Below are 15916 nucleotides of genomic sequence, written 5' to 3'. Positions count from 1 at the left end.
AACTAGTAAAAATTAGTGAACTTTAACAATGATTATGGACCAGTTTTATGCGGCCTAAGTCTCAAACCAGGGAGAAAAACGAATACCAATTACAGCTCAAAAATGGGTAAAAATGAAAGAACAGGAAACAGAAAGTTGAAAGCATCAAAAAAGTAGAGCGATAATACTGATAAGACGGTGAAACTGTTGAAAAGTAAGGCATGCAGTGCAGGATATGGACCTCATCCTTCACATATACATCTGAGAGAGCAAGCATAGGTAGCCATATAGTATCAGAGTGCATATGAGCCCATGCAACCACATTATTAAACTTAAAGAAGGCAAAAACAGGGCTCTGGCAACATATTACGAAAAATCTGTTTGTTTCGTCCCAAAAGGTAGAAAGTTAATACTTTGGGTGAAACCCCAAAAAGAAAAACTTCCAGTGGTCCATTGTTACCTTCTGACAAAAGCCTCTATCAAAGTGTTAGTAGTGCTAGTCCAAGCTCAGCCCTCCTCAGGCCCTCAGACCAAAAGCCTCAGAAAAAACTCAGACTCAGTCTCTACTCTCCAGTCAGACTCTGAAGGCCCAAAAAAATAAAGGGGGGAAAAAAAGAAAAGAACCAAACTTTAATCAGATAATCGAACTGGCACTTCGAACATTAATGCCATGCAACTGTGCCTTTCATTATACTGTTTGTCCTCATCTTTTTCTCTCCCTTTTATTTCTCTCTTTCTCTTCTCTCAAGTCCCTCAAACACATAGATGATAGATCCGCAGACACATTCAGAAGCATAGAGCCAAATAGTCACTATTCAGACTTCAGCAGCCTACCACCACTACTACAACTAAAGGTTCACATGTAATAAATGGATGTACATTGGCAGAATCATATCCGACATTTCTATTCTATTCTTCACACATTAATCACTTCTTGATCTTTTTGATCAATACCACTTTGTCCCTTTTCAGTATTAGATCGAGTTTTGCACAGTTTGCACCCTCCTAAACTTCTCTTTGTGACCATTGAATACTCAAATCAACAACGCTAGTGTATTATGTACGTTAAGGTAGGTTTTTTAATCCTTTAACACTAATCTATTACTGAGTGTACAATTTGTTTTGAAAAACTAGGAAAAAATCCTATCATAAATTGGTCAAAATTGACAAGAGCCAATGTGCAATTTATTATTACCTACTACAAACGTGCAAATCATGTACGAAAACTGGTCAATTGACAACAAACATAAGTTAGTAGGATACTAATGTTTAGGGTACAAACTAACAAAACCCCCAATACTTTTCGAGGGTACAAATTAAGTCTATCTAGCCCTACTTAGTAGTTGTCCTCTTCTTCTTCATCATCTTCTTCTAATTCTACTAATTCTTCAATTCCACGCAAGTCTTGACTATGTGCTGCATGGCCATCTCCAAAAGCTCTAATATGGTCTTTGAGTGATCTTTTATGCTTAAAATCAGAACCACAAATACAAAACCATAACTTCCCACAATTCTTTTCATGAGTCCTCCAGTCTCCTCTAACCGCAAATGGCTTCCCACATTTTCTGCACTGAAATGGCTTTGTCCCATGCTTTCTCTTGTAGTGTGTTTGAAGAGTCCTGAAATCCTTCAAGGGCCTTGATCTTGGATGATCTATGTTGTTCTTGCATCCCTCAGCACAACAGTAACAGGGAAGTTTAAGCATGGATGAGGCTGGCTTTGTCCCTCTTAAAGATTCTGGCCCTTTTCTGTATTGTGATCCATGCCCCCACATATGCATCTACAGAAGGATCATGAGGATGGAAAAGTTATGCAAGAGATTGATCTAAGCCCACATAAAATATTCATCATCACCCACAAAAATCTCGAAACAAGTCTACATACTACTGTAGCAACCAACTAGTTGCAAGTTGCAGCACTATTGTATACTGAAGGTTTTGTTTATTTTTGCATGCAAAGAGTTAAGGGGAAAGAAGAACATTGATAGGATCTCATTATAACTGAAAATGAATTACATAGAAGTTCCATAACCTGCATATTGTTGTATCTGTTAAATGTTTTGTTGCATACAGGACAAGAAAACTGAGTGGGGCCAACAAGAATTTGAGCTGGAGTAGGAATCCAGTATTGTCCTTCAGGAAGAACCCCAAAGTTATGAGCATGACTAGTAGAGCTAGCTTCTGAAGTAGGCAGACCAATATGAAGTGCCACTGTTACACCATTTTCAGCACTAGTCCTAGGGCATTGTTGATAGTTATCCTGAGGTAGTTGGCATGAGGAGTACTCAAAACTACAGTCCAGAAGATTCTTTGAGGTGTTGTTTTGGCCTGGAGGAGCAAGAGAAAGAAGAGTTAAAGAATCATCATCTTGATCATCAGCCTCCAAACTGCCAATCTCATCAGTCTCACCTGATGAAATGTTTGAACAACAATGAATTCTTTGCATGGAGATAAGCTATTGGGTATGAACTTATAGAAGTCGTCGGAAGGCAGATTTTAGGTTTGTGTCATAAGAAATAGGCAAATAAACAAAACTATTTGTTTATATATGGGATTTTGAGAAGGTTCAGAATCTGGGATTTTTGTGGGATTTTGTTGGGATATTAGTATGACAATAGGCGAGAAAGGGCTATAGAGCAAGTGAGAAAGGGATAATAGAGCAAGGAGTAGTGATGACTGATGAGTTTGAAGGCAGAGAGAGTTGTGTTGTGTGTTCTCTCCCTCCACACGTGGAGTTGAAAGATATGAAAATTTGGCTTGTTTAGGGACGGAGGAGACAAGGTATAAGTAAAGGAGGGAGAATTGGGGGGGTAAAAAATACATAGAATTGTGTACCAAAGTAACAGCAAATTTCTCTCTTGCTGTTTCACAGCGTTGCTCGTTTCCCAACTGAGAAGCGAGAACTTTGAGCCCTTGTCAAGTCATATGGGCTTCCTCCTCTTTCATCATCATCTCTCTCTCCCTCTCCCTCTCTCTCTCTCTCACCATTTATGTATTTATGGTTGGATGGATGATTGAGGTGTAGGTGTAAACAGGGAACAAAAGGATAACTGTAGAACTGAACATATTGATCTCTCTCTCTTCTACTTTCGTTATTAAAGGAGGTTTTGATAGAGATGTTTTACAATATAAAGTTGGAAGATGTTACACTGCAGAGAGCAGTCCAGGAAGTCATCTTCATCAAATACACTATACACTAATCCAACCTTTGCCTTCTCCTCAATGATGGTCCTTCATATGCTGTGGTCGCACATTGATTTGATTTCTTATATAAAGCGAAGGTCTGTGACTTGTCCCCAGCGACAAGAGTATACGCACCACCTCCTTAGATATCTCATTTAGTCCAATAGGAAATTGCTACAGCTTGCTATACATGTAAAGATCTACACGTAAAGATCTTTGGTGACCTTTTTGAGTTTGCAAAGTAATTAATCCTCGGATTTCCAACGTTAAGAATCAGTTATGTGCAAGACATCATTTCTACCTTTTGTCGCTAAGCGCCTGCACCTTGATGGGCTGCTGCTCTTAAGAGTATGTGAATGAAGGAGCTATGTATGATACAAAATCAATTAGTTGTCAACAAAGTCAATATTGCCATCTAAAGAAATGTTCCAATTCATTAAGGTGGCTGCATTAGTCCACATGATTTGTCATTCACCATTTATATATTGACAAGAAAATTTTGGTATGATCAAGTCTATATGAAATCAATTAACATGCTGGATATAATATTCACACCATAACTCTCACTATTTCACAATTGAAAGTTGTGACGAGGACATCTGTCTTATTACTATTTTTGACATCACTTAATTTTTCGTCCATGCACTTCCCCTACAAGAGAAGATGCCATTGCATCAAATCTCTTAGCGAGAGCCATGCATCTTATTGTCACGGATCTAGCTATTTGAAGTTGTGCTCGATATGCAGTCATGCTTCCTCTCTCTATGACTGTTATGCACTCTTGGCTATGAGGAACATCTTCAATCAGTGTCCATAGATCGAATAGACTCAAATGGATGGATGTAGAAGAGAAGATGCTTGCCACCATGAATATAATTTTGCAAGCCATTAAGGTGAAATGCTGTCTCTTTGTTCCCCGGCTTGGTCGCGAGTTACACGGAGATATCATTTACCTGAACAAGTGACCACATATGCAGAAAACCACGTACTAATGCTAATAATGTCTTTGCTTGGGAATCCTCAAATTGGAACTCGTAAATAGCATTATCTATATACTAGTTTTTTGGCACCCGTAGAAATATTCATCTGTGAATTTTCAGCATATAGATAATTAATTATATTGGAAGTCTAGGATTCAAGATCAGTTCTTTTTCTTTTTTTTGGGGTTGCTTGCATGTACTGTTGAAGACTCCATTTTCATCCATCCAGGAGAACTAGCAAGCAACTCTGTACGACTAGAAAGTGCCACGAGTGCGGGCTGAGGATTAAAGGAGAAATGTGTAATGGGCCAGCCCAGGTTTAGGGCAACAATCTTTGGTTGGCAAACATCTGATTAATCATTCACATTGTTTCTCGCCCAATCCATTGTGATTTCCTCATAGTATCATATGTTTCAAGGGAAAAAAAAAAAAAATCTTCCCAAAACCCAAAAAAAAAAAAAAATAAAATAAAAAACACACACAGACGGGGAAGTACGTAGTTCAAGAAAATTGTTCGGTACAAAATGTTTTATTTTTGTAACAGTTTCATCATCATACCGAGGCATATAGATAAAAGTGTCTGAAAAAGCACTTAAAGCTGGTACAAAGAAATCCACTGGCTGCGTATTGGATTCCATGGTCAGTAGTAATGTTAGTTGCCAAAAAAAGGAAAACAAAAAATGGCACCTTCCAGGTTTGCGTTCAAATTTGGCATTTGGAGAGTGGTATGTAAGAAAGGAAAAGTGAAATTTGCCAATGCATTGTCTTCTATTTAAAAGGAAACTATTGGAAAAAGAAAATAACTTTCCCAGTCTGATCAATAATCTTTTAGATCAGTCCCTTTGAACTTTGAAGTGCCACTGTTTCATGATTGACAACGTATAGTGATGGTGCATGCATGTACTAAGCTTTACTACTTCCTTTTACCCAACCAACCTATAGGAAAAGATAGACTCCAGTTTTTGTTGTTTTTTTTTCTCTATTTTTGAACTGATTTCAAGGAAAGAAATTTGCTACAAATAATTTGTATCTTGAGCTTAGCTTATAGTTAATCTATTAATTCTCTTTGCATGACTTCAGTCGTATGTCATTTTGTTAGAGATCGAAAAGATTAATGAACTAATTCATTGATCATTCGTGTCTTATTGTTCCAACAGGTACTTTAAAAGTGGTTTAAAAATATTTTCGGATTAAATCACTATGTTCTTGATTTTTTAACTATTTCAAGTGTACAATTGCTCAATTTTGTTTCTTTTATTGATTCTTGATTAAATGATCATTAAATCCTTCAAACTCAGCCTGGGATAGTTGGTGATTAATAATGGTGGAACTATTCAAGATTTGGCCTCCAACAAAGAGTTTTTTCACCAGGGTGGCCAAAATAGAGGTCAACTTTGCTCTGGATTTCAGAACCAACCCAAGTTTCACATGAAAGGCCATATACTGTTTCTGCCATATGGAAAGCTTTCTTTGAACATACCTTTGATTACCCTAGAAGAAATCTGCGGGTTGGCGGCCTTTTCCTAGTTTATCTCCGTGATCTCCTTGTTCCATGTCTATCTTTATAGAAAACTTTTAAAAAAAATTGCACATATCACATAAGCTAGTAGGTAATATTATTAAGTCATGCAGAAGATAGAATTACAAAAAAGTCAATAACAAGACCAAATTCTCTTTGACAACTTCATAATTTGTTATACGAGCTTAGTGAGGTCGTGCCAAATTGGCATTGACAAAAATAAAAATCGAGTCAGACTAGTTGTTGGCATTGTTTTATATATATATATATAAGATTAAACTTTTTTACACTAACGATGTATATATTATCAGTATTGAATGAATGATAACTATACAAAATTTGAATTTGAACTTTAACTTTTGTACATGTGTCATGAATCTAACGGTAATAATATATACACTATCAATGTATATATATATATATATAGTTGTTAGCATTAACTATTCATGACCATAGACTCCTTTCAGGGTGAAAAATGTACACTTTGAATTTGCACTAAAGTTTTACCGCGATTCCTTTCCATTTCCAAACGAGTAATTAGCAAGAACTTTGACAAGGGATTTTCATATTATCAAGACGAAAATGTCAATCTTTTTTTTTTTTTTTGAAGACACGAAAATGTCAATCTGGATGGCAAATTGTCGGTACCTCTTTAAGATTCGGTGCATGGACTGTGGACTAGTGGCTTTAATTTAGTTCCCGTCCACAGACGGAACACAGCACCCATAAAAGACATTCAATTTTCTTTCTTCCTGCATCGGGAATGTCGAGTTTCCCCACAGTCAATCTTACTCCTTTTCTAATTATACGGGGTTTTGCTAGGAAAATACGCAGTTTTGCGTGCTATGAAAATAAGAGGAATGAGGACTTTGAAGTTTTATCTTGTTTGGGAGTTTTAGGTTCAAAGTTTTGTTTTTTTTTTTTTTTTGGAAGTGGGTTCAAAGATTTGAAAATAGATCTTTTGTTTCTTCTTGGTTTTACCAGAACCTTTTAGGGTTCCTTATTAATTTTTTGTAGTTAAATTTAGCTCAAAAAGGGACCTTTGTACCATAACAACTTACAGGTAAGGGTAGCAAGACGGAAAAGGAAACCTTAAAAAAAAAAAAAAAAAAAAAAGTGTCAGCTTCGGTTCGTAGTTCCAGTTACAGTTAATTTCCGATGGGAAAAAGGAACTAAAAGGAAAGAATAATCCAGTCACAGCAGCATCTAAAGTACTACACTGGAAAATTCGTATGAATCGTAGCTAAGGTATAATCTCAATGCTTGAAGGCTTGTGGATGGTTCCCAATAATATTTCAAGAAACAAGAGGGTTGTAACTTGAAAGATCATATGCAGAAAGACAAATACAAACGAAAAAGGAGATGCATCTCTAAGGCTTCTTCATTTTTTTTTCCCTGCAATCATTGGAAGGAAATTGGAAAAAAAGAGAAAGGAGTTGGAGAATGCCATCTTCTCAAATGCCAACTAAAATTTGCCCATCAGATCTGCATTAAAAAGGATTAAGGTACCAAAAGGACCAGCATGGATAAAATATCAAATGGAGAGGTATGCACAAGGTTGAAATATTGAAGGCCGAGGCAATAACAAGTAAAATTAATTATCGTTGTTATGCTAAAATTTTGAGGAATTGAATAGCCTTCTGAAAGCATGCTAGCAATGGAGCCAGCTATTGGGAGCTTGGCCAGTTTTGAGCTTTGAACAATTCCCAACTAAGTTAAAAGAAAGTCTAATGACTAATGTTGAGATTTCAGAATCTACATTCTATGAATTTAAATCTCCTTTTTTTTCTTTTCACTTTTTAAATCTCATTCCCTTTTTTTTTTAAGTCATTCCAATAGAATTATACATGAGTTTTGTGGCATGGTATGGGTAATAGAAATTTTGTTCTGACTATTGGTAGTTTATTATACCAATAGCAATCCCACGTAGAGTAATTGTTTGCTCGTAAAGGTGATATAATACAATGTAATTTCGTATTTGCCTTTTGTGTGAATGATCAGCAAGCAGGTTCCATTGGTATCCAATCGTTGAATTTGTGTAATTGCTTGACAAGTTAACTTGTACAATGATAGGCCTGATAAGAGGTAGGTAGTCAAGTACGTGAATATGTTTTTTCTTATATACATTACGTTATAAAAAAAGAATTACTCCCTCCGTCCCGTTTTGTTAGTCTTGATTTTTTTTTCACACAGATTAAGAAAATATAATTAATTTGGTTGGAAACATACATTTAGATTAATAATTTCCTAAAATACCCTTATGCTAATCACGAAGAGTGCCAATTAATATCAGTTACAGCTAATGGTGCCAATAAATATCAGTTACCGCCAATAGTGCACCCTGATTGTTTCAATTACCGCCAATAGTGCCAATAAATAACAAAGATAGACTTTTCATTTATCTATGTATTGGAAAAACTCAATGTATTCAATGTAGTGGGTTAGTATTTAATAACAATGTATTAATAACAAGATATTTAATAAGGGTATTTTAGACAATTTGAAAGATTACTACATTCCTTAATGGGAAAGTGGGCTACAATTTGAGACAAACAAAAAAGGAAAACAAGACTAACAAAACGGGACGGAGGGAGTACGATGTTATACTAACAGAACTTTCCAGATTATCTTCTATCTAAACACTCGACAACAACAAATGTAAACGATGTTCGTTAGAAGTGTTCCTTAGTCATGTCTTTCGAGAATACATGATATATACAATGTTCCACTTTAAATTAGTCACAGTATTAATACACCAAGAAGAATTTTTAACATCACATATAATATCTCAAAGGTGGGCTAAATCCATACCTTTATAATCTAAATCCACGCCCTTATAACTAAATTGATCAAAAATTCCATAGCATTTTCGTGGTTTGGTAGAAACTTGCTTAATAAAAAATTAGCTTTTGTTTTATGAAAATAGATGGTGCTTGAGGGTGCTCACCTCGGCCCTCATGGGAATGCCGAGGTGATCTCACTTCCTCCCTCACACGAGCACGGTCTCGTGTTGAATATGGCCCCTGATCTCGGGCAAGTCCCTGGTCTACTGCCTAGATGACCCCTGCACCTCAGACTTCCACCTCGGCTGTACGCTGATGATGTCAAGCCAGCTGACATCATCAGGGACCAGTGCTTTATCTGAAAAGCACTGATACTCTTAATGGCTACTACGCAGGACTCCCCATCACCCTGCCCAGGCGGCTACAGTGTCAGAGTCAGACCTCCTGGCAAGGAACAGAGCCGTAATGGCAGAACATGGGTCCCACTAGCATGAGCCCTCTGTCCTGTCATCCACTCCCGCTCTATAAATACCTCTCACGTACACCCAACAAATAAGCACACTGTTCATTCATACAGACTACTGCCTTTTCTCGTTCTCATACTAACTTGATCGTCGGAGTGATCTCAGGGGAGAAGCCCCACCATTACACTTCGGATAAGCAGATACACCTCACCTCACTTCAGAAGGGACTGATTTTGGTCGGTTCAACCACCCACCAAAAATCACCTCTTCAGTGCTAATTTAGATTTAAAATTGACATCATTGTGAATGATCTTAAAATTTCTGATGTTTTTTATTCACTTTGATGACATTTATTTTTTTCTTCTTATTTAGTAGAGAGAATGTTTTTATCCCTTTTTATCATGTAAGAGGACATGAGAGATTTTCTCTTTTTTTTAATTGTGTTCAGAAAATATTTTTACCTTTTGAAATGTTGCATTTCAAAGTTGATTGAAATATAATTTTAGAAAATACTACCGGATCAATAATTAGGATGATGGTATCAAACACTTTCAATTAACTAAATTTTATAATTGATTTTTAAACATCTTTTGTTATATGAAAGACAAGATTTTGTATTGAAAAAAAGTTTTTATTAAACTCCTATGGGATTTATTGTAATCTTAATGTTAGGGGTGTGAATTTAGATTAACAGGGCGTGGATTTGACCCCACCCTATTTCAAATGATTAGTTTTAGTTGCAACGGGGTATTTCAAATGTACAAGTGGAGGGGGATTAACATTGGTTCAGCTACTTAATTCGCCTACACGTACAAACTGGCCTTTGTGTCTTATTTTAGTACATGCTGAGCATTTAGTAGGTCTCCTGGCAGCCTCTAGTACCCTTATATATATCGATAAGCTAATAACGCAGCTAAAGGCCCCTCGGGATTGAATCGGCTGGTGCTGGGGTCGCCTAATTAGATCCTGACATCGTGTGGTCGGGTTCGACTCCTTCTACTGTCTTGTGTATCTTTGAGGGCGGGGTGCACAAGCACAGAAAAATTAGTCTGGTCGAAGGTTGGGACACTCCCTGTGTTGACAAAATAATAATGGCTTCGTTTGGATTCCTTGTTTTTGCTTCTGTTTTTGAAAAACTGTTTTTTACATTCCAAATGCTACAGTAAATGTATATTTCAAAAACAACTCCAAAAACACTATATCCAAACAATATATCAAAAACAACTCCAAATATACATATTTAATATGTATATTTCAATTATGTATACTATATATATATAATATTAATATAAATATATTTATTTCAATTATGTATAATATTATATATATTATATCAATTGAAATAAATATTATATATTTATATAAATACATTTATTTATATATATATATATTTATATAAATTTATAAATATATTTATGCAATTTTTTTTACAATATATATTAATATATATTAAAGTGTATATTGCAATTACGTATATTATATATAAATTATATTAATATTAAAGTATATTATATATTATATATTTATTTATACATATTATAAATATTTTGCTGTATTTAAAATATATTTTTATATATTTATATAAATATTATATATTATATAAATTATATATAATAAAAATATGTAATTATACATTTATATAAATATTATATATTATATATTATACATTTAATATATATTATACATTTATGTATATATATTCTGTAATTATACATTTATATATATTTATGTATATTTATAATATACATTTATATTATGTATTATGTATAATATAATACATTTATAATAGATTTATACATTTATATTAATATACATAATATTAATTATACATTTATACATTATATTAATACATTTATACATTATATTAATTATATTAATACATTTATGCATAATATTAATATATATTTATAATATATTAATTTATACATTTATCTAATATTAATTTATAATTTATACATTTATAATAATATACAATTATTACATTTATAATTATAATTATATTATGTATTAGATATAATATAATATATTTATATATTTATATATAATTATATAAATATATATATTTATAAATATTTATAAATGTATTATAAATGCATAAATGCATATAAATATTTAAATAATAAAAATTATAAATTATAAATAATATTAATTATACATTTATATTAATTATATTAATACATTTATACATAATATTAATATATATTTATAAATTATAATTTATACATTTATATAATATATATTTATAATATATATTTATATTAATTATACATTTATACATTTATTAATATATTTATGTTATGTATTATATATAATATAATACATTTATATATTTTTATATATTTATATAAATATATTTATTTATAAATGCATCAATATATATAAATATTTAAACAATAAAAATTATAAATTATAAATAATATTAATTATACATTTATACATAATATTAATATATTTATACATTTATATTAATTATATTAATACATTTATACATAGTATTAATATATATTTATAAATTATAATTTATACATTTATATTAATTATACAGTTATATATTTATAAATATATTTATATTATGTATTATATATACTATAATACATTTATATATTTTTATATAAATATATAAATATATTTATTTATAAATATTTATAAATGTATTATAAATGCATAAATGTATATAAATATAAAAATTATAAATTATAAAAATACTCAAAAATATGTTTTAAAAATACCTCTAAAAATAATCCAAAAAACATCTACAGTAATTTTTTCATATAGTTTTTGAAAAATAACCCCAAAAACAACTAATCCAAACGGACTTATATTTGAAAAATGAAATGCTACAGTGCTGTTTTTGAAAAATAATCCCAAAAACAGCTAATCCAAATGGACCCAATAATAATAATAACGCAGCTAAAGCATTGGCATCTATTGGGGTTTTGGGAGTAGATTTGCCTAGTAGGTGTAGGACAGTTATTTCTTTAAATAGGTGAGAGTTTACTTATGTTAATCCAAACAACATTTTTACACCGTATTTACACTTTATTTATATATAATGACTTGTTTGGATTACATATTATTTACACATATTGACTTACTTGTATCATCAACACATTTTTTAATCACCTTTTTATCCTTCTGACACTAAGTATCAAGAAAGATATTTTAAAAACTTTAATCACTTGTCTGACTCTACTCATCTTATTCATTTTCTCTTCCTTTTGTTGTATTTCATCTTCACCTTAGTGTTAGAAAGATATTTTACGTTTTTGTGGCATTTATTTATACAATATTTGCCGAATATATGACTATCACGCGACTCTTTCAAGTAGTTATTCGGTAAAAAATCACTAAGGGTACTCAATGTGCTCAAATATTGAAAGTTTGGAAATCAGATTTGCTTTTGTCCAAAATTTGGGAATTAAAACTGCCCATGTGTCAAAATTTAGATACCAAAACTGCGTTTTTCTCAATAATATATTATCCAAACACACCTGAGTATAACTTTTTGTTACACTTTTTAACATACAGTGGAGGATAGGTTTACGTCCCTTCCCTGCGTACGAAGTTTAATTAGTTTTAGAGTTTTTGGCAATTTGCTTTGGACTTATACTTTTTGACATGAATTGAGAATACTTCTCTTCTTAATTTTTTTTCCTTGTAACACTTCTCTAATATTAGAGTATTTGAATGTAGTAATCCAAATAAATCTTAGAGAGTCACCTTAAAAGAGTACAAGAATAAAGAAAATATTCAGTTAAAAAGAGCATCAATCGGAGTGTAGTGGTATTTGTGTCGGGTTTAAGTTCCAAGTCTTTTTTGTTTAAATTAATTTTACAAGAATGAAAAAAATATGAGTTTTGTCTTTTTGAGTACATACAAGATACGCTACACAAAATTCTTACAGGGTTTGATGCGTCGTACACACTACACATGACTCTTCAATTTCCACGAATCAGAATGTTCACATAATGAAACCAATCTAATGTTGGTTAATCTTAAAAGAATATGAAAAAAAAAGTAAAAAGAACAATAGGATAGGATAAAAATCTAAAAAAAAAAAAGATTAGTCTTTGGACACCTGTTAAGATACATTTCAAGCGTTATTTTTTAGAAATATAAGATTAATTAGAAAAAATAAATAAATACAAGAGAGATTAGATAAGATTGAATAGGAAAAGTATATAAATATAAGAGAGGATAATAATTGTTAGTACGTATATATATGATAGATTAGATGAATATTAGGGGAAAAACTCAAAAAAAAAGCTGAGAGGTGCTAAAAAAAAATGTGCATATAAAGGAAGGATGTGATAGCTTTTTTCAGGAAAAAATTAAAAAATAAAATACAAAATATCTATTCATAGATTAACTTGTCAGGTAACTTGTCAGGTAATTAAAACCCCTATAATGGAATATTCCAGTCTTCCAGACTATCACAACTCATGGGGGACCCAGTATTTTGCCAAATTGTCCGATATCCATTTGTTGTTCGATACACGCTCTAAATGAGTGAGTTAGAGATAACGTTTGTTTTCCTGGTTGGCCCTTTGGGACCTGAAAAGCCATCGGCAAATTTTATTCAACAGCGGCAATTAAGGCCACTAAGTAGCCCACCAAATTCCACGCTCCTAAGTAATGCGTATTTGATACACTCCCCCTTTGAAAGATTCTATCTTCAATGTTTTCTTGATTCTCCAGACCGCCGTTCACGAAGTATATTCCAGGCAAGCAAGCTATGTAGTCTAGAAAGTAGAAAGAGAAAAGATCATCCATAGCTGTCTGAAGAGGGAGAGAGAGAGAGAGAGAGTCATTTCAATAGAATTTGCCTTTTGCCCCATGGCATTATTGAGGGTTTTAGTTTTACCCTAAAGTAATTTTTAATCTTTCACTGGCCAATTTTTCTAGGCTTCTTTCTCTTTTGTCAATTTTTATTTAGTTTAACAAATCCAAAAAACAACTCTCAAGGTAATAATGTCGTCCCCATTGCTTTAAATTGCTACGATTCAAGTTTTTAATTTTACAATTTTGTTGATTGATATCCTCTTGCTTATAGACTTTTCTGCAAATGTCATTGTTTAGCACTATTTTCTTTGTTTATATGCTGTAGTTTTGCTACCCAATTTCCATATATTATTTGCTCACTTTACATAAGTTCTCAATTCTTCAATTTCACAAGTAAAAATTTCTTAAAAACAAAGATATAAACTTCAATTTATTCACCTAGTGTTTAAATGATATGTTTGTACATTAGATCTTTATATGTTTAAAAGTTTCAAATATTTGTCATTTATAAACATCTTTGGTGAATAAATCTATAAGTGTGTTCTTAATACTAGATTACATAGGGGCAGAGATGGATTGGATGTTTCACAGGGAGTGAATGTAAGTGAAAAGTCTTAGGTTTGAACCTTCTTATTTATATTAAAAAAATAAAAAATATATATATTTTTGGATACCAAGTACATGAGAATTTTATGTATATTAACAAATACAAGATGGGCCAAATCATAAGAATAAAAAATGATTGATCTTACGTTATATACCATGAAATTGATCTAATACACAAAATTTAACATCTTTTTTCATTTATTTTTATGTTAGAAAATAAAAAATAAAATGTAATGTCTTAAGAGAAGAGAACATTCCATTTGGATATGCTTGAAAATTTTTTCATAATAATGTTGTGTCCAATGTGAACTTATTTATTGCAATTGGAATTGATTTTTCATTTTCTAGCTAGTTAGATAGCGTTTATATGTTAATATCTTAGTGTCTTGTTTTTGCTACTTATGTACTCTTTGATGCTAATCAATAAAACAAAGGCTTGCAAAAGAAAAAATGTTATGTCAAATGTGATAGTAAATATCAATTCGCCTCTAATGAATTGTTCCACCGAAATTTTAACATAAGGTACTTTCTATTAATTTTTTAAGTTAGTAAGTGAAGCATTTTCTATTAAGCATATCACATGAATAACCTATAGGCTTTTTATTCTTTGCTAAAGCATGATGGTATGGTTCATAAAGCTACCAAAAAATAGTCACATAATTGCCTACTTTTTTCCCCTTATTTGCAAACTCATACTTTTATTAATGACTTATGAGATTATCTTTTCATTTGACTTCCTTTCTATATTAACAGTATTACTAAACACCACAAAAGAACATTACGCACTTATTTTATCAATTACTAAGGATAAAGAAAAAATGAGATAAAAGAAAAAGAGAAAAATAAGTAAGCAATGAGTGAGACAATTTTCTTATCCTATTCATTTACACTTAGTCACAAAATCATGCTTCATGCTATTTTTCTTTTCTTTTTTTTTTCTTTTAAAACAAGAGAATTGTGGAATTTAAGAAGCGATAAGGGAGAAGAGAGATCTAATAATTATTCTTCCTAAATTAAAATCCAATGATCAAGTAGATGATTAATCTATCATATTCCTTTAAAATTATCACTCAAACAACATATTTTCAAGATAGTAAATGGGAAAACCAAACAAACTTAATAATTTCACGACTAAAAATTGTCACAGTAGCAATAATGGAACCTATTTTTAGTATATGAGTATACCTTGAGGCAAAACATGACTATCAACATATATATATATATATATATATATATATATATATATAGTATTTGTCTCAAATACAACATTTTATTGATCAAAATTTGTAAAGTGTGTTTGTCACGTAATTGCATAATAACTATTGTCCATAACCCAACGTCACAAAACTTATGGGGCTGAACCAAAAAGAAAACAAAAGTATTTTGTCCTTGGCCCCCTCTATCTAGCCATGTCAAGAAACAGACGGCTTGAGGATGGGTCTATCTTTGATCTTATCTACATATCAATGTGTTACGTCAGTGCCAGCCCATTTTCCAGAATCACACCTCGAATATTCAAACTCTCTTCCTCACAACCACTCTCCTTGCCCAGGCCCCTTCAGTCTTCTCTCTCACGCACATTTCCTTAAATATTCATCATCAAAGATTCGTTTCGTACGCG

The 15916-nt window shown here is 31.9% G+C and overlaps 1 protein-coding gene across 2 annotated transcripts; it reads right to left on the bottom strand.

Annotated features, from left to right (window-relative positions):
* Nucleotides 1-1132: 1132 nt before the first annotated feature.
* On the bottom strand, nt 1133-3191 carry LOC113715443 (zinc finger protein WIP6). 2 transcript variants are annotated; one of them, XM_027239641.2, is made up of 3 exons: nt 2388-3191; nt 2011-2306; nt 1133-1759 (listed from the first exon to the last, which is right to left on the bottom strand). In XM_027239641.2, exons 1-3 carry the CDS (start codon nt 2422-2424, stop codon nt 1316-1318), a joined length of 777 nt encoding a protein of 258 aa, XP_027095442.1. In that variant the 5' UTR covers nt 2425-3191; the 3' UTR covers nt 1133-1315. The 2 variants fall into 2 exon arrangements, with proteins under 2 accessions (XP_027095442.1, XP_027095440.1); XM_027239639.2 differs by having other exon boundaries at nt 2011-3191.
* Nucleotides 3192-15916: the final 12725 nt, after the last annotated feature.

Source organism: Coffea arabica, chromosome 11e (assembly GCF_036785885.1).
Source record: "Coffea arabica cultivar ET-39 chromosome 11e, Coffea Arabica ET-39 HiFi, whole genome shotgun sequence".
NCBI lineage: Eukaryota > Viridiplantae > Streptophyta > Magnoliopsida > Gentianales > Rubiaceae > Coffea > Coffea arabica.
Note: the sequence above shows the minus strand (reverse complement) of the source record. Positions and strands in the feature narration are given on the sequence as shown.

Excerpts from the sequence above, each read along its gene's own strand:
- LOC113715443 (XM_027239639.2), bottom strand. The coding sequence starts at position 2,424 with ATGCAAAGAATTCATTGTTGTTCAAACATTTCATCAGGTGAGACTGAT. Across the intron at positions 1,760-2,010 it reads ACAGATACAACAATATGCAG|ATGCATATGTGGGGGCATGG; the intron begins GTTATGGAACTT and ends ATCCTTCTGTAG.